At 17.9% G+C, this 27,996-nt stretch overlaps 3 protein-coding genes across 7 annotated transcripts; 1 reads left to right on the top strand and 2 right to left on the bottom strand.

The window, feature by feature from the left end:
• Window positions 1-404: 404 nt before the first annotated feature.
• LOC108003736 (STAM-binding protein) lies at window positions 405-3,937 on the bottom strand. Of its 2 annotated transcripts, none has more exons than XM_017066209.3 (8): window positions 3,570-3,937; window positions 3,395-3,493; window positions 3,024-3,245; window positions 2,768-2,944; window positions 2,389-2,686; window positions 2,174-2,286; window positions 1,982-2,079; window positions 405-1,919 (listed from the first exon to the last, which is right to left on the bottom strand). In XM_017066209.3, exons 1-7 carry the CDS (start codon window positions 3,710-3,712, stop codon window positions 1,998-2,000), a joined length of 1,134 nt encoding a protein of 377 aa, XP_016921698.1. In that variant the 5' UTR covers window positions 3,713-3,937; the 3' UTR covers window positions 405-1,919; window positions 1,982-1,997. The 2 variants fall into 2 exon arrangements, with proteins under 2 accessions (XP_016921698.1, XP_016921697.1); XM_017066208.2 differs by having other exon boundaries at window positions 1,982-2,084.
• Window positions 3,938-5,801, top strand: LOC108003737 (DNA excision repair protein ERCC-1). Of its 4 annotated transcripts, none has more exons than XM_062085350.1 (6): window positions 3,938-4,129; window positions 4,503-4,632; window positions 4,722-4,831; window positions 4,902-5,096; window positions 5,167-5,352; window positions 5,491-5,801. In XM_062085350.1, exons 2-6 carry the CDS (start codon window positions 4,560-4,562, stop codon window positions 5,692-5,694), a joined length of 768 nt encoding a protein of 255 aa, XP_061941334.1. In that variant the 5' UTR covers window positions 3,938-4,129; window positions 4,503-4,559; the 3' UTR covers window positions 5,695-5,801. The 4 variants fall into 4 exon arrangements, with proteins under 4 accessions (XP_061941334.1, XP_061941336.1, XP_061941335.1 ...); XM_062085351.1 differs by having other exon boundaries at window positions 4,120-4,180; XM_062085352.1 differs by lacking the exon at window positions 4,722-4,831 and having other exon boundaries at window positions 3,984-4,129.
• LOC108003738 (ABC transporter G family member 20) lies at window positions 5,797-27,989 on the bottom strand. The gene is made up of 12 exons (XM_062085348.1): window positions 27,445-27,989; window positions 15,026-15,236; window positions 11,729-11,999; window positions 9,755-10,177; window positions 9,377-9,466; window positions 9,152-9,264; window positions 7,584-7,969; window positions 7,238-7,353; window positions 7,098-7,168; window positions 6,895-6,983; window positions 6,654-6,830; window positions 5,797-6,589 (listed from the first exon to the last, which is right to left on the bottom strand). The coding sequence occupies exons 2-12, from the start codon at window positions 15,232-15,234 to the stop codon at window positions 6,288-6,290; spliced, it is 2,247 nt and encodes a 748-aa protein (XP_061941332.1). The 5' UTR covers window positions 15,235-15,236; window positions 27,445-27,989; the 3' UTR covers window positions 5,797-6,287.
• Between the last annotated feature and the right edge of the window lie 7 nt (window positions 27,990-27,996).

Here is a 27,996-nt window from a genome sequence, read left to right on the forward strand (position 1 = left end):
ATACGTGGATTTATACCTGATCTGTAAATGTTAAAATGAAGAATATATAAGCTATATAAAAATAGATTGACCCTGTCGATAAAACCTGTAAAGCGCGAAACCCTTCAATGTAAGTAATTCAATATATATGAGAGGTGAATGAAAAGAAGTATTAGTATATATCTACAATGGGTTCTCACGAAGTATTGATGTATACTTATAATGGATTCTCTTTAGAATCCTGATTATAAATAATTTTCTTTTATTTTTTCTTTTTAATAAATAATTTCGTTTTGTTATATATAACAAATAATTGTTTTCAGATGTTTTTAATACACGTAAAAAGTACAGATGAATTATAACGCTTGATAAAAATTTATTTTCTTGTTAAAAATTCTGGTTATAATAAAGAATAAAAAATAATATATTTATTATATTATTTTATTCATATTTATATTATTAATTTATAATTTTTTCCTTGCGAAATATATACATTTTTTATTAACATTCAATTATTTATTATAATTAATAATATTTGAATATGTATGTAGTAGTCAATATAATATTTAAATATTTTTTGGTACGAACATAGGCCAGTATTATAAATTATCTTCTATAATTAGAATTAATTTTTTTAATTAGCATTTACGTCCCTCAATGTATAGCACGTGCTTGATCACGATTTGGCAATTTAAATATTTATCATTATAAACTGAATAATTACATTTAGTAAGGAATGAATAATTATTTATATACAAAATATTGCGTATTTATGAGAGTGAATAATATATATCTCATAAACAGTATGTAATTTAACCTTTAAGTACACAAAAATTATCTCAGGTACCTACTAGTATAAACTTTTTATATCAATATCATTTAACACAATATCTATTAGAACTGTACAGTTTTTAAATACAGTATTTTAATAAAATACGTACAAAGAAGCATCACACAAAACTGGTATATTGATTTCAAAGTATCAATATATTTCATAATAAGCCCATGTATTAAATTATGACTAGTACAGTATGTTAATGCATTTATTGATTTTTCGATTACGATCTTACGTAATGATACGATTCCATTGATTCATTTGATCATAATTAATGTTATTTGACAATGTCGTACAGTATCTACAATTATTAAACGCGGAACATACTTCATATGATTAGCATGAGGTTATGAACACCATTATTTTTCCATGAAAGGCACGTAAACTTATACACAGATTTTGCGCACCGCTAATATTTATAAAAATTTTTGTTGTACATTTATTTTCTGGCGCATAGTGTAACATATTACCTGAGTAAATAAATATAAATAGTATGAAAAAGTAATAGAAGCACATTTATATCTCATTATTATAAATATTCTATTTTCATATAAATTATATATGTAAACAAATTTTTTATTTTCATTACAAGAGTTTGAAAATTTTCAATGCTCATGAAATGAAAATTTTAATACTATTATTTAATGATAATGTTTAGTTTCAGTCAAAATAATTTCTAGTCATTAATTGTTTAAATCTCTTAAATTATATAAAAATTCTTCTTTTTAATCTACTATAATTTATCATTTAAATATTGCGTTATATTAATTGCGATTAACTAATTTCATTCTATCGATTTTAAATGCATAATTTTACTTTAAATATATTAAAGATTTCTTTAAATACTTTATCATAAAAATATTGAAAGCTTTGGAACTGCTAAATCTTTATGCTATTTAAGCTAGTGTTTGCAATTTTTCACTTTTTTTACTTGATATAACGTATTTGATAATTAAATATACATATAACTTGTTATACATTAATTGCACATTTTAAAATATACACATGTGAAAATATGTGTATACATATCTAAAAGATGTCATTTTCTTCTTAAATCCACTACTTCTATAACTGCTGTTACGTCCAATTTACAATGTTTTGCTTTCTGAAAAAGAAATAGTTTTAAATGTATATAATATTTACACAAATTGTATAATATATAATTACTGTATATAGTGGTGGATCAGTTGGATGTGGATGAAATCCAGTTTCTCTGCAATTTGCAATAAATTCTAATCCATATTCGGGAGTTAAAATGAAGAATCCTGTTCTAAAATAAAAAATTATTTTTGAATTAAGAAAAATTCATTCTTTTATTTTTTATATTCTTTTGAATCTATTTGAATCTGTTTTACTTACTCATCATATTTAGGAGCACAAACAATTGCAATTGCTTCAGCCATCATAAGTTGATATGCACAATGTGTATGAAGATCTACACTAGACAGAAATGCAGTCTGTGTAGGATGTGTCTGTGAAATATAATTATCTTTTCTATTTGGAATACAATTTATATATTTGACATATAGATTTTAATTTAAATAATGATTTTAGATAATACAAAAAATACATACATGTATCCAACCAAGAGTAATCAAATTATGTTGATCTTGGTAATCAAATATATCTTCTTCATTGTGTGTTACACAAGAATCTGGAGATCCAGTTTGTTCAGGAATTAATAAATGAGTAACTAGTAATCTATTTTTTTCTAATTTTCCTGCTAGTATACCACAAGTTTCTTTATTATTCATGGTATTAGTGAAAGCCAACATGAGAAAGTTATGCATTAATTTAGTTGGCAGTATTATATCTCTTAAAGTAAAAGTGTCACAAAGCAAAGAAGGTTTTGTTGAGCGATCTATAATAGGTCTAGTAAAAAATATAAATTTATAATTTAATATTTTTTATAAATTGCTATAATTTAGTACTTTTTTTTTATATTACACTTACTTTTCTTTTGATGTTTGTGCAGTTATATCAATAGATGGAGTTACTATTGGTTTTGATAATATAGTGGATATTTTTTTAGATTTGTCATCTTCAATGGTCACAGATAAAGCAGCTTTTGCTGCTTTAACAGCTGCTAGTGCAGCTAATTTGTTCTTCCTTTCTTCTTCTTCCCTCAATCTAAACAAATATTATATGTACATATTATGAAATATTATGAATTTAAATATTATACAATTTCTAAAATATTATGAAATACTTTTCTAGTTCTTCTCGTTTTTGTCGTTCCTTTTCAATTTTTTCTCTTTCTTTTACATCTTCCATATATTTATTTAACTCTGTTTGATATTGTTCTAATAATTGTTTCTTTAATTCCTCAGCCTTGGGAAGTACTTTCCGTAATGTTTGTTGATTATGTTCCTTATCCTTTAATGGTACTGTATCAAATTGTGGATGATTTCTTATTTTTTCAACAAAAATTCTGTGATAATATATTTTTAAAATATATTAATATATTTTAAATATTTTTAATATTTTAAAATATAATAATTATATATACTTATATAATAATTAAAATATAATAATTATATATTGTATTATATGTTAAAACTATATATATATATGTCTTACGTTATAAATTTGACATATAAAAAATATGCATATTCAAGATTATTATCTTTCATACACATGTCTGCCATTCTAATCATTTCTACACCAGAACGGTAATATCTAAGAAAATTTAATTAATTAATAACGTTAGATTTATTTAAATTCGTTTTTCAATATATGGTTTATAGAATTTTACCTTTGTGGTGGAATGTTACGATCCATCTCTACAGTGGAAGCATAGTCAGAAAGAGACTTCAATCGTGCTCGTGGATCTGATATGCCAACATCCTTCCAAGGAGGATGTTTAGCATTTTTAATCTCTGACGTTTCCTTGTTCATTTAAAAATTTTAGGTTAGATTTAAAGAATATATTAATATTTTATTACATCTACAAAGATTTGTTATTAGTGAGTCTTCTCAATTCTAAAATATACGCGAACATTTATCCCATTTTATTTCTAACAAAAATATAGTCAAATATAGTCAAAATAATAATCCAGTTGATAAAAAAATATGTGAAATTAATACCTACATATGTTATCAAATATTATCAATTGACAGTGTTACCAATAGAAAAATAAAAGATACTATATATTATTAATTTTTTTTTTTAATTAAAGATGTAATAATTGTATATTTTTAATGAAGATTCATTATGAAAATTTTATAAATAATATATATAATTTATAATATTTATAATAGTGATGACATTTTAATGAATTCATAATTATTTATAATAATTATTTTAATTCATTGGTATATATAATTTATTTATCAAAATATTATTGTATAAAATAAAATTTAATTGTTAATAATTTGTTATTTATTATTATTATTTCATCATTTCATTATTTCATTATTAAAATAACCTATATTATAACATATATTAATATATATTATGTTTGTTTTTATTTGCTAACTTTGTAAATAACTTATTAATTTCTAATTATTTCAATTTTATCGTAATATATATAAAATATTATATAATATTATATATAAAAGATTATACTAAAAATAAAAATTCATAAAATAAAAGATTATTTTAATGTTATAAATTTGATATTTAATACATTAAAATTAATTTAATAATATTGTTATATGTATGATATAATCTTTAAGAATTTTTTAGGTTATAAGAGTAATTTAAATAATAAATTTTGGAAGTAGAAATAAATAAGTACTAAATATGGAAAACACAGATGAAATTGAAGAAAAAGTCTCTTCACCTAAACAAACTAAAATTGATTCTACTTTTCAATGTGAGTTATTTTATATATCATTTTTTTAAATTTAAATTTAATATATAAATTTTTATTGAAAATATTAAATATTAATATTTTATATACAGCTGCATTTAACGAATTAAGAAAATCAGAATTTTTTAATGAAGCTATACCTGGTCCTTCTAAAGCCAAAGATTCTTTAAAATTTAGTACATTGTTAGTTAGTTTAAAACAAGTAAGATACATATATGTACTTTTTTTTGTTATTTAGTAATTTTTTTTATAAATATTATTTCATTTTATAGAAAGGTAATCCATTACTGAAATTTATAAATAATGTCCCTTGGGAATATTCTGAAATTGTACCAGATTATGTTATGGGAAAAACTACTTGTGCTCTTTTTTTGTCAATACGTTATCATCAACTTAATCCTGACTATATTCATGAACGTTTGAAAATCTTAGGAAACATGTATAATTTAAGAGTACTTTTAGTACAGGTTCATTTTAATTCATTTTAATTATTATATATAATACTAAATAATTATATACATTAATAAAATATTATAGGTAGATGTGCCAGAACCTCATCATGCTTTAAAACATTTAACAAGGATTTGTATTCTAGCAGATTTGACATTAATGTTAGCATGGAATCCAGAAGATGCAGGAAAAATTATCGAAACATATAAAATTTATGAAAATAAACCACCTGATGCAATTATGGATCGAAGTGATACAGCACCATATCAAAAAGTATGTGTATAATATATTAATAATATAATATAATATAATATAATATATAATATATTAATAATAGTATTATATTGAGATATATATAATTATATTGAGACTGTTTAATTTTATTTTATTATAATTATGTTTTTTTTCCAGTTAGTTAATGCTTTAACAACAATTCGATCAGTTAATAAAACAGATGCCACAACTCTTTTATCAACTTTTGGAACATTAAGTGAATTAATAAAAACACAGTCAAATACATTAGCTCTTTGTCCTGGTATTGGATTACAAAAAGCAGAAAGAATCCATAAAACATTGCATGAACAATTTTTACGTCCTTCAAAATCCATAAAATAATGAAAATAAATAAAATATGAATTTGCATAAAATATTACATGTGATGATTATAATGTTTAATGAATTATATAAAATTTTTTCAATATAAATAAAATTTGTAAATTTTTTATTGTATATTTTTATTTTTTATATTTAATTATATGTACATTTTTTTATATTATATGTTATAAAATGTATTTATATAAGAATAAAATAATATATAAAAATAACTATTCATTATATAATATAAAAAAATATGAACAGAATTTATTATAATTTATAAAGGAAGAGATCATTGGTATGATTATTCTATATCAATGATTCAATTTTTATAAAAATATTATATTAATTTAATTTTACATTTACTTTGAATCCTACTTATAATTATATTATATAAATATATAATATCTTCACATTTTCAATAACATATAATCATATTGAGCAAAAAAAATGTATTACATCTTCAGCATATTTTTATGTTTCTTCTCACAATATACATAATTTTATTACATATTTTAAATTTTTGTATGTTAATAAATTTTGTATTATAAAATACTTTCATTTAGAATATCTAATGCATCATTTGATTTATATTTTAAACAAATTAAAAGTTTTTATCCTTTTTTAAATTTAAGTAATAATATAGACAAAGTCATAAAAATAATTATCCAAATAAATGTAGCAATGAAACCATTGTAAACGGTAGGGTCTGAAATCGACCATCCTCTAGCCAACATAGCTCTCAATGAAGCTGTACTCTTTGTAAGAGGTAAGATAAAACTAAACCATCGTAATCCATGATCCATTCCTTCAATAGGCCATATTATTCCACATAACATTACAATAGGTAGAAAAGCACCCATTGCAAGATATGTAGCAGTTCTTTCGCTTTCACAACAACAAGCAATAACAGATCCTAAAAATTAAATTTAATTAAATTAATAAATAATGATAATTATTATTATTAAAATGATTCATACCAAAACACATTCCACATAATCCAGTAAGAATAGTCAATGTACCAATCCAACCAATGTTTCCTTCATTAGTGATATCAAAAGCAACAAATGTAACTAAAAGAACCATAATAGATTGGCCTGTCATAACTGTAAATTGAGTTATAACTTGTCCAAAAAGAATTTCTGTTCCAGTGAGACCTATTTGTAAAAAATAGTTTATAAGATATATTCAATCATTTTTATTCATAATAAATTTATTTACCAGAAACTAAACTTCTTTCAAGAAGACCTTCATTTCTTTCTAACAATAAGGAACCAGAAGCCAGTGCAACCGACAAGAAGAAAATTATTCTACAATATAAAAACTTTTATAAAATAACAATTTTTAAAAATTAAAAATTGTTTAAAGAAAAAAAATATATATTATTTTAAATATAGAGCAAATATTTATTAATAAATACTTACGTTAAAATAACACCAGGTGCCGCAAAGTCGGTGAAATTTGGATCCAGAGGACCATAAACTGGTGTTCTAAACTATATAAATATATATTTTTATAAATTTTTTTACTGTATCATAATATCTTTTTAAATTTTCCCACTTACATCTATTGGTATTTTTGCTATTTTCTCACTATAATTGCAAGCAATTGATAATTCCTTAACAAATGCTTCATATGAAAGATAAATACTTCTTTGAAGAAGTTGACTAATTTGTTGATCTAAAAAAAGAAAAAAGAATCAAGAAAAAAGATTCTTTTTTTTCAATGAAATTTCATATTATCTGAAGAAATTTCAATTTATCTGATTATATAAATATTTATTAATAATTATTTATTTGATTATATAATATTATTTATTAATTATTAGTTATAGATTAGAAAAATTGATAAAAAAATTCGAAAAAAAAATGATTCGTAAAATTTAATTAAATTTTGATATATAAACTCACTAGACATATCCATATAGATATTCATGTTAGAGTATTCTGTACTCCATTCATCAGTATTTTTGCCATATGTAATTCTTGTTTCTAAAGATTCTGTGTAATTCCAGGGAAAAATTATAGCACCCCATACGTTGCCTCGTTTCACAGCTTCTTTAGCATCTTTTTCGTAATCATATGGTAGAAATTTTATCGATCTTTCTTCTAAATGATGTAAATATCGACAACTTAAGTGAGTCCAATTACAATCTATTGCTGGTATACAAGGTTCCATGCTATTATTCAACTCATAATTTACTATTGCTAATTCTAAATTTTTTGGATCTCTGCCAATTGAAATGCAAAATAAAATAATTTGAACAACTGGCAGACCAATAATGAATAACATCATGCTGAAAAAAAAATAATATCAAATATAATATAATTTTTAAAGTATTATATTTAAATTATTTTGCTTTTGATAAATGTATTTTATCAAAAAATGTAATTTGTGCTTATAAATATATAATATGCTTATGAAATTAACAGATGTATAAATATTTGATGTGAAATATATTGATACATTTCTTTCTTTTTTTTTGAATGTCGTTCAATTTTCATTAAAAATACATAAAAACAGATATAAAATTTAATTTATTAGAATACTTTGCTATAATTTTTTGAAATAGTACAAATAATTAAAAGTTCATTATTAAAGTAAAATTAAAGAGTATATAGTAAAAAAGTTATTTAATATTGTATGAAAAATGAATTAACAAATATTTTTAGTAATATTTTACTGTTATTTCTTTAAGGACTAATTTTAAATTATATTTTTTGCGTAATACAAATTTTCTTGTGTAAATTTGAATCTTCAAAAAATCATAAGCAATTGCAATTGTCAAATTTATAAGTCTATTTTGTGTTTAAAATTTCATTTTTTACATGATTTATCTTTTATTAATTTACTTTTATAACTAAATTACTTATTATTTTGTAACAAGAATAATTTAAAAGTAATTATATGCTAATAATCAAATTTATCTATTAAATATTTAATCTATTCAATTTCATTTTCAATTTAATAGTGAAATATTATATTTTTGGAATTTATGAACATATTTTTCATGATAAATATATATCTCTATTTTATTTTCAATACGTTTTCCATATTTATTTTTTTTTTTCAAAAATTTTTTTTATTTCAAATTAGAAAATAAAATTTTCAAATTTTATTTTTTAATTTTCAAAAAAATATGAATTTTTAACATTAAATTAAAAGGTCTAAATAAACATAAAATTTGGTATATAAAAATATCAGACTTATTTATTAAATAATTGAAGTTTGTATTAGATAGAGAATAAGACTTTTTTATCCGTTATATCGCTGTTACATTTTATTTTCAGCTTGCTTCATTTGAATTTAAATTGCTTCTATTTTAATAAATAATTTTTAATTTTTATATATCTTATATATTTATTTTGATTTTTAAAATTGCTCATCAAAAGTTTCTACGAATAGAAATAATACTTTGTATATTAATTGAAAAAATACTAATATTATAAAAGTTTTATTTATTTTTATTTATACTTACGCTACGTTTCGCCACATCCATAAAAAGTTCTTCCATATAAGAGCTTTCATATGCTGTGGATCGATCATCTTAAAACTCGTGGTGCCTTTTTCTTCTGGTGGCATACTTGGAATCTGTTCAAATTATTTATTCGAAATTATTTGTTAAAATTCCCCCAAAAATAAATAGTGGAAGAGAATTAAAACAAAAAAACATAATAAAAAAAAAACAAAGAAATGAACGTACATTTCCTTCATCGATCACAATGCTTTTTCTTTTACTAGAAATACTAATATTGTCACCAAATTCACCACTCATTTCGTCATCTACGTTTGTCTGAAAAAAAAAATATAAAATAAATGAATTTTTAATGCCAATTAAAAATATTCTTAAAAAATTTTATTGAAAAAGAAAAAATATACTAAAAACTTATGTGAAAAATTATTTTAAAAATCAATTTTTATATTTGAAAAATTGACAAAGCGGATATTATAGCAAATTTAAATAAAATTTAAATAAATAAAAAATTGTAAAAAAAACTTATAAACAATTAATTAAAAGATTAAGAAATTAAGAAAGATTAATTAATTAAGATAATTAAGAAATAAAAAATGGAAAACATACACTTTCAGGAGGAACACCAGTAACACTACTGAGGATGCTACTTCTTCTTCGAAGACCTATATTTTGTCGTTTACTTAGCTTTAAAAATACATCTTCTAGTGTATCTAAATTGTGAATTTCCATTAACTTCGTTGGCGATTCTTCAGCAAGTAATTTACCACCTCTCATTAAACCTATCATGCCAGCTTGTCTTGTTTCTTCGATATAATGAGTAGTGATTATAATGGTTTTATTTTTGTCCTTTGTTACGTGGAGTAAGTGATCCCAGATATTTTGTCGCAAAACAGGATCTACACCTACCGTAGGTTCATCCAGAATCATCAATTCTGGATCAGCCAAAAGAGTTGCGGCAAAAGATACACGTCTCTGTTGACCACCGGATAAATTCTTCACGAAACGATTTTCTGATGGCAGCTGTAAAAACTATTCAAACGATATTAAATTATTTTGTTTTATACTTGAATATTAGATTAACTTTTTTATAATTATATATATATTTTTATTATTCCTTTTTATTATTAATTTCTAATGAATAAAAATTTTTTTCCATAGTAATGTTTAAATTAAAATCTTTCTTCTATAATTTTTTTCAAAAATTCACAATAATATAATTCTTGTTTTCAGTAAATAATATCTCTTATTATATAAAAACTTTGGATAAAAAATTTTAGATATTGAATAAATCAAAGAATAATATTATTTTATAAGTATTTTTAATTTTATTTATTTTAAATATTACATATTCATAATGTTTTAAATATCAATATTTATCAATATTTATTGTATAAAATTAAGGAAAATAACATTATAATTATAATAAAAAAAAATTAAAAAAAATTAAAATTATTTAAAAGCTTTTGTAACATTTCAAAATTAATTTCATAAAAACTATTTTTTTTATGTTAAATCTGAATTAGAAATTAAAAAAATTAAAATTAGAAATTAAAATTAGAAACAAATTTTTTTCACTATTACTAATTGTATGCTAATAATTACATTAATTTTTATTTTTTCTTTTCATTTTAATGTAAATTTCTTTAATTTCTTAATATTTAGAATAAAATATTTATTAAAATTAAAATATGTGTTATAAGTTAATAGCAAAGTATTTTTAGTAAATAGTAAACATATTTAATAAATAATAAAATATGTTTAAATTACATAATTTTAATTTAATTTTAATTTATTTTTAAATTTTTTTATTATTTAAGTGCTGTTTTCTTTTTTTTATGTAATTTTTTAAGTAATTTTTATTATTCAAAAATAATAATTAAACAGAATAATTAAAAAAATCTGATTAATAACTAAATATTTATGGTAATTTTATAAATATTTAAACAGTTATTTATATTTATATTATTCATCATATATATACTTTTTAAAGATCTATTATATACATTATATAAAAAGATTTTTATATGATATAAACTTTTAATTTATTTCAACTCATTATAGGAAAATATCGTATTTTCTCTGTGATTAATTTATATTAAATAGATGTATTTCTGCGTAATATTTAATGCATATAACAAAATTATATATATATATAATCATCATCATTATGAATATGTTAATTGAAATATGTTAATTGAAATATTGTATTTATCATCCGATTAAACAAAAAAGATTATGTCAACAATTTTATTGAAATTGATTATTTGTATATTAATATACGCAAATTAAAATGAAATATTTTTTATATCATATTAAAATATATTAAAATATATGATATTAAAATTATACATTGCTCATTTTATACTATTAAGACGAGAGAATTTTAATTTTTTATTTATTCAATTTAATTTATTTTCTTTTTCTTTAACATCACATATTAAATTCATTTTTCTTGTTTATCTTGTTTTTGATCTTGTTTTATGATGTTTATCTTGATTTGTTAAAATGAGATAATTTATTTTTTTATTTCTTTTAAATATAGTCATACATAATATTAAAATTAAGATTCAATAATCTTACCTTTACAAGAAAATCTAATTTTTCATTTACTTGTTTTGTATTCATGCCAGCACACCAACCGAAGTAAATGAATGTCTCTCTTATGGAGAATTCTCCATACAATGCGATTTCTTGTGGCATATAGCCCACACGTGGGCCTGGAACACCTGATCCTTTGGAGCCTGGTCGACCACCGAGCACCCAGATCTCACCGGAATTCAGTCGCTTTCGACCCACAATACAAGAGAGCAATGTAGTCTTTCCACAACCGCTTGCACCAAGTAAACCATATCTATAGATAAATATACGAATTATAATAATGTAACAATTTATTATAATTATAATTTATTCTATATTATACTAATATATATTATATTCTATTATATAATACTATACTATTGATTATATATATTATCAGATTAAATTTAATTTTGTTAATTATTATTATTATATATACATTAAGATTGAAAAAGATTTCATTACTGTCTTTCAGTTTATTTTTACTTTAGATTTTTCTAATAAAAATTTTTAAAAAATTAAAAATTATTTATCAATATTTATTATTTTTATTATAAATATATAATATATATTTATAATATTTTATCATTTATTTTATCATTTGATTTTTAAATTAATTATTATAAGTTTTTTTAAAAAAAATTGAAATATCAATTAAGGTATTTAAAGTGAAATTTTATTCTTCAAATAGATTCAAGGATTAATTTCTAATATGTTGAAAATAATATAAATAAAAATGGAATTAAATTCAATATATATTTGAATGTATGATATGTATGAATATGTATGAATATGAATTTTAATGATTAGGAATCAATTTCATGATTTCACGAATTTTAAATACTATTTAAAAGTAATAATGTTTTAATAATTATATTCATATGAAATATATACACTTGAAATATATTCATTTTATATAAGCTAACATTTTTGGAATAAGTCTTTATAAATTTCAAAATGATATTTATAAATATTTTAATGTAAGAAAAAAAGAAATCGTTCAGTAGTATTTAAATTTTAGAAATTAAAATTATATAACAGATTTTAAATAATATATTTAATATAATATTTGTAATTGCATTTTATTTTTTTAATTTGTAAGTATTTAAAAATAATATGAAAACATTTAGTTTTAGTCTATTTTTTTTTATTAATGATATTCATTGTTTTAGTAAATATTTTTATTTTTAAATTTTTTAGAGATAGAATTTTTTAAAGATAGAAATAAAATTTGTAGAATTGAATTATACATAAAAAGTAAATCTTTTTTCAAAAGTTTAAATATACTAATATTATTAGTTTCCAAATATTTATTATATATATATTATTTATATTTAAATTTAATCAGAGTTGAAATTTATTTATAAGATTCTTAATTATATTACAAAATATACATGCATCAAAATATAAATTAATACTGCAATTAATTTTATCTCTCTAAATAAATAAAAATATTGATTTAAAAGTTAAAATTGTTTTAACAACTAGTTATCAGAAATTATAATTACTATTTTACATACATACTATTTACATTACACATTTTAATATGATATTATATCATTATTATTTTTATAATTTATAATTATATTTTTATAATTTAAAAAACAACTTTTACATTAATTCAATAATTATTTATAATCTTCTTTTGAATATCTTAAACTTTTAATGAATACATATAGTCCAATTAACAGTTCCGTTATTTATTCAAAATCTTCTTCGTTATTCGGGAGGCAAAAGTAAAAAATAAACTGAAGATAAATTTATTTTTCAATGGAAATTTTCTTAGTTTCAATAAAATTACATGGAAAATTGTTTATTTTTTCTGAAAGAAAAAATTTTAGTTATTATGTAAAAGAATTTATTATGTGTTTGAAATTTGAAACATATTGTATTCAATGGAAAAAAAAATAAGGTAAAAAAAATTATAAAAGAATAGTTTTTTAAATAAAAAAGATTAAGCACATATATATAACATGACTCAATTTTTATATAATTAAAATTTTTTTTAAATTAGTAAACTAAACTACTAAACTAGTAAAATGAAGAAAAACAATGATTCATAAATGATATAGAATTTCTATTTTGCATATTTTTCTGCATCATCATTCGACTTGTTAGATTTATTGTTATATTGTAATATTATATTGTAATATATTACTAAATATAATAAATGTAGTTTAACATGTACTAACATTTTTTTTTAACTGTTATTATTTTTATTTTATTATTTATTATTATTATTTTTCATAATATTTCAAACAAATAAATATTTATATAATAAACAATTTTTTATTTTAAAATTATAGTTAGCAATTATAACAACAAAACTAAAAAAAATTTTATAAATTTTCCAACTTTAGTGTTATATTATAAAAAATATTTCAAATTTTTTGAACATTAGTGTATGAAATAAAAATTTTACCATTACTTTTTAATTAATTATTTAATATTATATATAATTATTTATTTAACATTACATATATATTTATTCTCCAAAAAATTCTTAGTATAGCAATAATGCAATTATATATGAAATCATTTTTTTTTCAATAAAAAATTTTTTTAAGAGTAAAATCGATTACGAAATTTTTAGTATTTTTTTATTTTTATAAATATAAAAAACAAACAAGAACGAGAACAATAGAATACTTATTCTTTTACATGATAAGAACTTTTTATGAACTTCAAAAATTTTTAATTCAAAACATAATGTAATTCTTTTTTTTATAAGAAATAATGAACTATATCAATTGATTAAAAATTATATAATTTCATTTAAAAAAAGTAAATTTCTATGCATCAATTTATAAAAAACTATTAATATTAATAGTTATAACATATCTTTTTATGCCAAATGTTTTTCTATCTAGAATATTTTTTTCATATCATTCCATATTTTTCCAGATATTTAAAATATTTAATTTTCAAATATCTATTATATCTATTATATTTATATACATATTATTATACTAAATTGTATACCTATTATATATATATATATATATGTTTATATACATATATACATATATATATATATAGAGGATTAAATACATAAGAAATATTTGAAATATTTTTAAATACAATATTATTATTTATTTCAATTCTTTTGTCTTTAATATTCTATAACTAATTAGTGCTATTTTGAAATATTTCATTATCAATTAATTATCAAAATTATTTTGCCTGATATTACGATATCAGATATCATCACTAGTATTAGATTCTTCTATATATTTTAATTTTTTTATTACATAGTCACATGTGGAAAAAATTGTTTTTATATCAAGTTATGAAACTTACATCGTGCCTTTCGGCACAGTCATGTTCAACCCATCTAAAATAATATTGGGATTATTTTTGTTGCCATATTTCTTGAAAGCTCTTCTCACACAGACTGCCTGTTTTTGCATCGATTCCACAGAAGAGATCTGTGTTTGCATCTGTGGTCTTCGGGTTTTCAATTCCAAGGAAGCAGTCCGTATGACCGGTGGCTCGTTGGTAGTCTCCATTTCTACAAGGTAAAAGAAGCAATTACTTAGTATTTCCGTGAAAGTGATTCATAATCGATGAAGCATTTGACGCTTGTTATGATCACTGTCTAAAACAGTGTTTCTCAACTTATTGGTCTTTTTTATATTTTTTCGTGATCCAATTGCTGTTAAATTTTTAATGATTAAGAGAATTAATTATAATTATTAATTTTTATTAATTTTATGTATAATTATATATGATAATAATTATTATATTGTATATAACAATATAGTTAACCTAATATATGTATACAATATAGAATAATTAACTTTTAATTATTGATTAATTAATTAATTTTTAAAAATTATAAAAGAAACATAAGTGATGAAATTACTTTAAATATTTATATTATATTAATATATTATTAAATATATTATCATATTTATATTATAGTTTTTTTATCTGTATAAATCATCAAAATATTTTTTTTAAATATATTAAAATTAATTAGAAAATATTTATTAAAAATATTATTAAATTAATATATTAATATTATTATCTTTGCAATAATATAACTTATATATTTTCTATAACTCTTTCCTTATGAAAAATGATAAAAAAGATCGACTAATCGGAAAACTTAATAAAGCTTTCGTTGAATTATAATAAAAAAAATTATGGTAAAAAATTGCGCATATTGAAATATTAAATTTTTATTAAAATATTATATTATGGAAAATTTAGAATAGATAAATAATAATTCGCTATGGAAAATCGATAATAAAAATACGATAAATATTTTGATTATATATTATTATTATATTATATATTATATATTATTAATTATTATTATTATTTTGATTATATATATATTTTTAATTTTTTAACAATGTCCAGAAGAAAAATAATAAATATATAAAAATCAACTTATAAATAATAATGCAAAAAATAAAATTATTATATATCTTTTAATTATTCAAAAATTTTCGAATTTTTATTAAATTTTTATTAAAATATTCTAAATTCTTGTTAAATATTTAAAATAATTAAATGCTCGAAACATAATGGAGCTATATATAAATATTCATAATTTTATTTATTATTTATTTATACAGTATACAATTTATACAATAATATACTTTAATTTATCAGATTTTTTAAAAATTTTATGTTACAAATATTTGAATTATAAATATATTACAAATATTCAATATATTATATCTATGGTACACTATCTATGATACGCTAACTATGATATTATCATTAAAAAAGAATATATTAAATAGATAACACAATAAAAAATGGAAAAATGCTGATTTGATTTAAATTCAAATAATTTATAATGTATTAAATTTTGTAATTTTTTTTATTTGAAATATATTTCTTTATATTTTTCTATCGCTTAAAATTGCATTTAATATTATCAAATAAAAAGTTTAATTCTTTTATAAATTTAAAAATATAATTTGTCTCATTTAATGTAATATAAAATTATAATTTGTCTCAATATGTATATTTCAAATTATATTTATGTATTATGTATTATGTATATTATGTATTTAAAAAATATATATATATATCTGTTATATAATATTACTTATAAATTTGTATAATCTTTTTTATTGAATTTAGTTTAAATTTGAATTAAAATAACTTGAATTTATTTGTCAATATAAATTTAATATTTAAATTAAAAGTATTTTTTCTATATTTATTTTTAATAATAACTTTTGTTAATATAAAATTAATGATATTTTTTAAATACAAATAATTTGAATCTTTTTGTCTGTTTTATTTATTTTACTATTATTTTATTCAAATTAATCAAATTAAATCTGAATAATTAAAATTAAATCTTTTCATGAATCATTTGATGATCAATTTTGGCAAAAAAATTATTGCGAATTATTTATTTTATTTTAAATATTATTTTTTATATTTGTATAATCTTTAATTCAAATATTTTTTTTATTCTTTTTGGTATAAATTTATTAAAAGAATATATTTATCTTTTCAAATTCCTTTTTATCTTGTCTATCTTGTTCCCATCGATCCAAATTATTGTTTGAATCTATGTAATTTTAAACTTATGTATATACTTAAAAATCAGTTTAGTTTATATAAATTATTTTTTATCTAAAATGACATCAAATGAGATTATTTTATTTATTCATAATTATGTAATCATAATCACTTAAAAAAAAAACATTTGATATATGCTTTATAGATGCTATTTAAAATATATTTTAAGTTTCAAAAAATTAAAAAAATCTCAAAACTTGAAATGATATTTGAAATCAAATAAAATAATAAATATTTATTTTTACTAATTTTTATTATTTAGCAATAATATAAACAATATTTTGAAATTGATTTCGATTTAAAATATAATTATGTATGATTATTATATAATTTTATAATCTTTATAATAAAAATTTATATACTACTTTCTAATTGAAATAATAGCTGAATCAAAAGTAAAAGTGATTAACTGTAGTAATATTTGAATGCAATTATTTCTATGTATATCACATGAATTACTAGACGTATACAAAATAAATTATTTAACATAAAATTTTCATATATTTCGCTATAAAAAAATACTTAAATTATTAATATTTTTAGAGATATTGGTTTTTTCAAATCTAAAAATCATTCAATAAATATTTTTTATTTTATATATATATCAATAATATTTTTTATTTCATATATATCAATAATTTATAAAATAATATTAATTAAAAGTTGATTTTTATGTATTATAAATCGATAAAAACACTTTATTAGATTAAGAAATTATAGAACAAATTTAATAAAAATATTTTCATACAGATTTTTTTTTGCATCAGTTTTAATTTTTTTAAATTTAAAAATTTAAAAATTTTTTTTTAAAAATAGAAATAATCTATTTTGTAGATAAGTTACTAAATTTTTTTCTAAAAAATTAATACAAAAACTTGTAATAAAAAAAAATATTTTTTTTATTAAGAATTTATAATTTCAATCAATAACTAATTATTTTCTCTATAAAATTATTAATGTCTTAAAATCAATGTTTTTTAAGATTTTTTTGGGACATGATTTTTTATAATATTCAAATAAGATATAAATATTTTATTTTCAGTGAAGAATCACATATTTAATTAGGAATCAAAGTATTAATGAAATATTAATTATATATAAAAATAAAATTTATGAAATAGTTATATATAAAAATCTATCATAGCAAACATAAAATAATTATAATAGTTATATATTATTATAATAAATATTTTTTTCAATATTCACCAAAATACTCATAGGCTAGGATATTCATAAACTATAAGATATTTTTATTTATGTATTCTCACATTAAAATAATAAGAATTACAAATTTTAAATATAAAATTTGAATAATAAAAAAAAAAATTTTTATTAAATATTAAATATTAAATAAATTTTAATAATAAATAGTTATAAATAAAAATAATCGTAACGATTTTCTAAAAATCATTTCATAATTCTCTCTCGAATAGAATATTTTAATTCCAAAAAATATTCATTTTAAAAAAAAATTATATTTTCAGAAAGAAATATTTTCATTTCAAAAAATAATAATTTTTTTGTCAAAATTAAACATTCAAACAAAAATCTATTTTTTTCTCATTATCATCGTCACTCATTCTCAATCTATAATTTAAAGACTTTCTGAAAAATCTCACCTATAAAAATCGTAATGAAGGCCAAAGCAATGGAAGCTCACTCATACGTAATCAATGCTCAATCATGTATATGTAATTCATGAGTGATGTAACGTTTGTAACAAACTCACTCTCACTTATCTCGTTGGCTGGACCAGCCAACCGAAGAAAGTGGTTTCGAGTGCGTTCAAAGAAACGCTTTCGTTCTCACATATTTTCTTTTATTTATCGAGTCCATTTAAATAGTCGATCGATCCTCTACTAATAGTTATTTCTTTTTTATACTTTTTACCATTTTTTTAATGCTTTTTTTATTTATTTCTTTTTTTTCTTTACGTTTTCAACTACGTTGTGTAATTTCGATTCTGAGAAGTGGATAAGAGCAGTCCATTCGAATGGATCTTTTCAAGGACGAGACGTAATTTTAGAAATACCAAAAGTGAAAATAGGATGGAGTAGAGAAATTGAAGATTTTGTAACAAGAAAGAATTAGATTCATTTATAACAACTTTAGAGAAATTAGAAAGAAGAAACGTATGAAATTATTGCTTCAATTTAACATAATTAGAGAGAATTATATTTATTAATATATATAGTAATCTAAATGCAGATATTAATAAAAAAAAGTTATTATAGATTTTGGGTTTTTTGTGTATGAATTTTTTGGGTGTTTTGTATATCAAGAATACAAATCATTATTGTTTTACTAATAATATTGAAAGATATAATAAAAAGATATAATAAAAATTAATAATTATAATAGAATTTTTTTCTTGTATTGAACAGAAAATTTTTGATTAATAAAACATTAGTTGTTAATAAAAAATAAAAAATCAAAGCTATGTTAACTAATTGAAGAAATACATTTTTTTACATAATAATTAATAATTATTGATTTGATAAATTTTAATTTTAATTTTTAGAATTGTTCATGAATTTATTCCAAAATATCAAAAAATAATTATTTTTTATTATATAGACAATAAAACACATAATTTATTGATTAATTTATTTTTTGTAATTTTATTAATCAGAAATTCTTTTTTCTTTTAAGAGTGAATGATATCATTTTATATTATTAACAAAATTACAACAATCTATATTTTAATTTTTAATACATAAAATAATTCAAAATGTAGTAAATATAGATAATCGTTTGTTTTTTTTTATATTTAATGACATTTATTATTTTTATTAACATATTAGTTTGCATCATTTTTGTATTTAATTTACAGCACACAATAACTTTTTTTTTAGATATATTACGTTTAATAATTTAAAAATTATTAAAAATAAATTTTCTTTTAACATAATAACAAAATTTTTAATTATAAATCGATGATATATATAATATGATTATAATATATTATATATATATAATGATTATAGCATAATAATGATAAAGATAATAAATTTTTACTATATTTTTAAAGAATAGATTATTATGGAAAATAACAATTAATTAAACCTAAATTGATATATTAATAATTTATAATTTCTTTTTGCATAATGTACAATTACACTAATGAAATAAAATATAATGAATTAAATTTCATTACTTTTACATTATGTAGTATTAATAACTTTTTTTATTTTGTTACTAATAAATTTATGAAAAGAATTACATATAATTGAAAAATTAATTTTGCACTGTTTAAATATTTATATATATTATTAAATTATATATAATATATATTATTATATTATTAAATTGATAATATCATAAATTGTAATTATGAAATTTTCTCTACGAGAAAAATAAATATATTATATTATTAAATTAATAATATCATAAATTGTAATCATGAAATTTTCTCTACGAAAAATTTCCATTATTTAGATTATCTAAGAAATATTAAAAATTCGTAATATAAATAAAATTTAAATAATATAATATATTTGATAATATACATATAGATAATATTATATATATTATATTATAATTTTTAATTTTAATTTTATAATAATTTTATGTAACATTATGTAATATTATATAATAATTTTTATGATAATATTTTATAAATATATGTTTAATTCATTTTCTTTTGAATAAATTATTATTTTAAAAAATTATTTTTTGTTATTTTATAAATAAAAATTATGTAAATTTCTTTTCTTCCACAAATATTTCATTAATTAGTATTATATAACAATTAAATTTTTCAAATTTAAAAATTTATCATTTTCAGAATTTTAGTTTTTAGTACATAATTACATAAAAGATTTTGCAAATCATGATGTTTTATATCAACTTTCTTCTGGTTTCTATACAATTAAAATACTGATTAGCGCAAGACAGTTTACGAAACCTCATTTTGCAAGATCATTACATTTTCACTTCGAAGATTGACCGGATGTGTTTAATCAGAACCATATACTGTCAAAAAAACCATCGTGAAATCCATTCAAACTGACCTCATTAGCTCTGTATATTGACAAATGTGATCATAATTCAATCTTAACATTTTAAATTTCGTCAATGCAAATTAGTTAGAAGAAACAAAAGAAAAGGATATTCCATATTAAGAAGTATTTTTTATTATTACAATCTTTATATTTTAAATTCCTTTGAATCTTATTTACAAAAAGATAATGGTTTTAAAAAATTTTTAATATTGAGTTTGAAATCGAGTCATTTTTCAATTATTTGTATTAAGAAATATTTTACTACTAAAAAAATGATCTAAATAATATGTAAGAATTAAAGTAATTATAATAAAATTTGTTATAAACAAAATTTTTTTTATATAAAATTATGATTTATGATATTTTTCAATTACATTAAAAATTAGTTATTATAATATGTAACTTATAATTTTAAGGCTTAATATTTCTATGTAAGAAAAGCTATAATTAAAATTATAAAAAATATAATTGTTTTTACATATATTAATGTATAAAAATAAATTTAAAATTAATTCCATAACATTTAGCTTTATAATATAATACTTTCATTACATTCATTTTAAAAAAACAATTTATGTTATTTAATTGAGCAAGAATAAATTTCATAATAATTATTTTAACTCATTTACTTTGACATTTATTATTATTTCTTTTTATTAAGCAATATTGAATAATAAAGATAACATCTTATTATTATATTTTATGCTACATATGTTTGAAGAATAATATATTATTCCAATTTCTATTTCAAATAATAAAAATCAATATCTTGTATTTGTGTTTTTTTTTGCGAAATTCTTTCCTTCAATTAAATATTCATATTTTGAAATTATATATCTGTGCAATAATTTTTTTAATAATAAAATAATAATAAAATAATTTGTTAATAATAAAATAACAAAATAAAATAATTATTAATAATTATTTTTATAAGTACGCTATAATAATTTTATAAATGATTTTTAAATTACATATTTTTTAACAAAAGATTTTTAACAAAAGAATCATAAAATTTATCGCTAAAAAAGTTAAAACTAATAAAATTAGTAAAAAGCAATTAATTGTTCTACTATATACAATATATAAGATAAATATTTATTTTTAATTAATCTAAATTTTATGTGTTTAATATCCTTTAATTTTTTGTTGATTCTGATCTAGAATTTATTTTCTAACTCTAATTTTATAAAAGGCAAAATTTTAAAAGAAAAAATATACAAAGAATAAATTTTGATATTGCAAAAATAAAAATATAAAGAATTAAAGAGTTTATTATGCAATTTGAAATATCTTTCTTAGACACAAATCATTGAAAAAGAATTGTCATGAAAGTCCAAAAAGGAAAGTGTTTGGTATAATCTTAGATAGTTGAATTTTTGTAACTAATCGATAATTAAATGAAATCTTTATGAATCAAATTGGATTTTATTTGAACATTTAAGCAATTTGTATAAAATAAAAATGTATTTATATTAAATGTTTATATTTAATTAATTGAAGTATAAACAATATATGATTTTTTATTTATTACAAAATTTATATTTCTTTTTTAAATAAAATATTTATTATATTTGTTAGAAAAATATGGCTTAGTTAATAATTAATAAATTATTATATATTATATATTAAATATTTTATATTATGAGAATATTTTAATATTTTTATTTATAAAAATTAATATTACTTTTCAATTAAAGATATAAGTAATAATTGAATTATAATTAATATGTAATATTATATAATATTATATGTAATATGTATAAAAATATGAATTATTATTAGTAGTAATTGCTGTAAATGTTAAAATTATACATAAAAATATAAATAAAAATATACTAAACATTTTAAATAAAATATTTTTTGTAAATACATGAATTATAATAATTAAAAAATAAATATATATACATACATTGTGTATATATATATATATATATATATACATGTAATATGTATATATCATAACTTTAATTATATTTATTTTATTCTTTATTTATACATAAAAATATATACATACATAATGTAATAAAAATTTTACAAATATTATGAAATCAATAATGAAAAAGCAAATACAAATTATTTATAAATAATAAATTAATAATAATTAACTTATATTTTTATATATCGAAATAAAAATCAATAATTTAGTATATTATTTATTTTTATTCTTGAAATATCATTTTAATTATTACAAGTAAGAAATTTATCGTATCTTATAAATAAAAAAATTTTTTAAAATTTAAAAATCATATTCCAATCAAGTTATCAGAATATTTAAGAATTACATATTTAAGAATTACATATTTAATTTATAATCTATTTGCGTAAATAATTGTATATGTATAATAAAACAAACTGCATTAGAAATATTTGAATAATGTGTCGCAATTTTATTTTTTCTTTGATTTAATTATTATGATTTTTGCTTCTGATAATTTTAATTTGATTTTATAAAACTTATATAATTATATATAATATAAAAAATATAAAATATAATATAAATATAATATAAATATAAATATAAATAATAATATAAAAAAACTTTTACTTTTATAATTTTATTATTTTATACCAATATTTATTTTATTGTTTTTTAATAATTAAAATTAGCTAAAGATTATAATTGACAAAAAAAAAAAATAAAATAAATAAGAAATAAAATTTTAATAATAGAAAATAAAGAAAATAACTAAAATCATTTAAAAGCAATATATTATCTTATTACTTAATTTACAGATTACATGTTTGTGCATGTTTTAAATTTTATAAAAAATTTATAGATTATATGTTTGTGCATGTTTTAAATTTTATAAAAAATTTAAATATGCAATTCACGTATGCGAAAACGTCATACTATATATATATATATATATATATATATATATGAAATGATATTAACGAAAAAAACTTATTATAATATTTATATCATTCTTATAATTTTCAGAATTTTTTATTAAAATTAATTTTTGTATAATAGGATGGAAAAAAATTAAAATTGATTATTTATTAATAATATGTTATATAATTATTAATAGTATAAACGTAATTTTTTTAAAAATAAAAAAAATAATAAACAAAATATATTTTAATTTTCTAGTTTTTTGTACAAAGGACGTTTTTTAATTATTTATCTATTATTTATCTATTATTAATTAAATTTTGAGATGATGCAAAAATATACATATATGTGTATATATTTAACTTGTAAATAATAAATTTAAATATTTTTTAATATTTATTCACAGAAAATATTTTTTTTGTATAATATGCAATTATTGTTTTGTTGAGAAATTATTCTCATATATTACAATAAATACTATAATTATCAAGAAATTATAAAAATAATAAGTAATAAAATAAACTATCAATTTAACAATTTTATAATTAAAATTGAGAATTATACAAAATATCCTGTAATTTATTAGATCTATATCAGTCATGAATCTAAAATAAAATGAAAAAAATGTATATAAACATTATATGCAATTTGTCTTCGTTTATAAGATATAAGAAAATTTTAGATAATTGGAAAATAAATAAATAAATTGGATATAAAAGATTTATATTGCGTAATCATCTTATGGATTTAAATTCATTGGATTTTAAAAGTTTTTATATGTTTTATATGTTTTATAAGTTTTTATATGTCTATTGAAAATGTTGAAATATTATAATTTAGAATAGAAAGATAAATTACGAATATTTGTAAAAAATTTATTTTATATTCTAAAATATTGATATAAATTATGTGAATATAAATATTTTAAATTATAATATATATTTTTTAATAAATATATATTAAAAAATTATTATATGTAATCAATCATAATCAATATAATCTCATAATTAATGATTAGTAAATTGATTATGATTTTTGACAATAATCATGATTATTTTTTTAATTAATCAATGATTATTAATCATTAAACAATAATATAATTTTATTTTAATTGTTATATTGAATCCAATTTTGAAAAGATGTACTATGATTACGTTAATGAATCACAATAAATTTTAATTTCGGTGATTAACATTCAATATTAATTATATACTGTAATTTATAAATAATTATAAATATTATACATATTATTTATATTATTATATTATATTATTATATATTATTATATATTTATTTATATTATTTACTATTTAATTTATTATTGATTATAATATTCATTAAAATTTTATATGAAAGAAATAATCATTAAATATATTTTTTTCTGCATTGTCTTTTAGACTTATGTTTTTTATAAAATCATCATTTTATAAAATTATAAAATTTTATAAAATTTTATTTATATCATATCATTATATTGTTATTAAATAATCATTTCTGTTTATTTCTGTTTTTTACAGCAATTTAAATCGCAATTATTTATTACACTTGTTATAATTATAATTTAAATTGCTAAGATAATTGTGAAGTCTTGTGAATAAAAATCAGTTGTGAACTATATTTTATTTATTATTTAAAAATTATTTAAAAATATTATTATATCATTATATAATATCATTAAAATTTTATAAAGTATTATAAAATTTATATTTTAATATATTATATATTACAATATGATTGCATATTTTTATAAATATCTTTAATAACAAAATTTTTAACTATATGCGTGACATTCTTGCATGAATATATATGTATGAATATGGACCAATTATTAAAACTGAATTAAAAAATTTTAATTATAATAACTTTAATTATAATAATTGATAGTGAATTAATTATAACGAAATATATTTTTTGTTAATTTCCTTTACAAATTCCGTAATTTTAATAATAAATAATAAAAATAAAAAATGATATTAAAAAATAATATAAAAAATATAATATTAAAATTAAATGATAATATGATATTAATGTTGATTGATATTATATTACATATAATATATATTTTATATGTAATACATCCATGAATATAAAATAAAAAGTATATTATATATATGTATTTATAATAATTTTTGAAGAGATTATTTTAAGAAGAAATATAAAATTATTATCAAAAGATACAAAAATGTTAGAAATTCTTTCCAAATATATATTTCTATGATATTTCTTGTTTTAATTTTTCATTTTTTTTAAATTAAAATATTTATTATTTCTTTTAAGGAATTTTAAATGTTCTTATAATTTTTTTCTTGTATTATTAATAAGATTTTCAATATAATTATATTTCAAAGATTTAAATCAAATTTATGATTATTATCATATTTTTTTATTGATTAGTCATATTATATATATACAGATTATAGAGTAATAATGGCATATTTGCATAATTTTTCATGCGATCCATCGAAATAAAAATGTAAATTCAGACATAAAATTTCGGATGAAAGTTCTACTTTTTTGCATAAAATAACGTAGCGAATCGTAAAAAATACTTATATTGTATGTGATCTTCTTTTTTTTACAAAATGCAATGTGTTGTAATTATTATTATAATTATCAATTATTAAAATAAATAATTAAATATTTCAATTTGTCATTATTTATGATTTAAAGAAAGTTTGTAAAAAAAATTATTTTCATAAGTTGTAAGTCATACAATTAGATTACAGATTTTTATGAAAAATCACATTATAATGAATGTAATTAAATAAATAAGATTTAAATAAAAATTCGCTTTATTTCTTAAATATTATAATACGTATAATATTTTGGATATTTTATTGTTTTTTTTTCATGTTATGTGCATTCTTTAAATTTTTATTCAAATTTTATACAAATATTCGCATTTTATTTATATTAATAATCAATTTAGCATTACATATAATTTAAATAATGTATAATTATATTCATAATAATTATATTAGAAAAATAATTATTTATAAATTATTTACAAAAATTTTAATCAATTTTGAAAAGTATTATTTCTATTTTTAAAATTCCTATAATATTTAATTTGATATCGAATGCTTATTAAAAAATTTATTTTATTTTTCTTAATTTAAATACATTAATTAAATTATTATAAAAATTTTTCAAAAATTGAAATTATTTTTTAAATTGTAATTCCAATATTAAAATTCTATTTATTTATAATAATTCTTCGATGTCTGCAATAATAACATCAATTTTTTCTCCTTCACTTTGTCATCATTAAGTCTTCTCTTATTTTCACTTTTTGATCTAACAAATGCAAGCATGCAATCACTAACCTGTGACACGGACTCCAGCAACGTCGAATATAAGCTTCTTTCTTAGTAAGCAATGATCATTAAATCAAATTTCTTTCAGTCAGTTACACTTCGCGGTTCGATTGTTCACCATTAATTCCATAATCATCGATCAAACTTCACTATTAGTCCGACATTCTTCTTTAATCACTTTATCAAAATAACTAACTCAAATCAACTTGAGAAATTCTTCTTTTATTATAACACTCTATTATTTTATTCAAAACAATGTTCCCAGAAACTGACAGTTTTTTCTTAATCTATTGTTTCTTCACACGAAATAAAGAACAAATGATTTCTAATTATTTTACTTTTCTGAAATTTTATAATTAGTCTAAGATTATTCGAACCGTCATTAATGACATAAATTATGAACCGGTCGAGAAATATGAATTAGGAAACAGGTGATGAAGTGACCTGGCCGAAGTATCACTGAGAACTGACTTAGCTGGCTACAGAATAAAGAATCAAATGCTTGTGCAACACCTTCAGCCGTATTCACCGCCGAAGGAACGGGCAGCCAGTTCGCAGTGG

The sequence above is a fragment of the Apis cerana genome, linkage group LG15 (assembly GCF_029169275.1).
Source record: "Apis cerana isolate GH-2021 linkage group LG15, AcerK_1.0, whole genome shotgun sequence".
NCBI classification, from domain to species: domain Eukaryota; kingdom Metazoa; phylum Arthropoda; class Insecta; order Hymenoptera; family Apidae; genus Apis; species Apis cerana.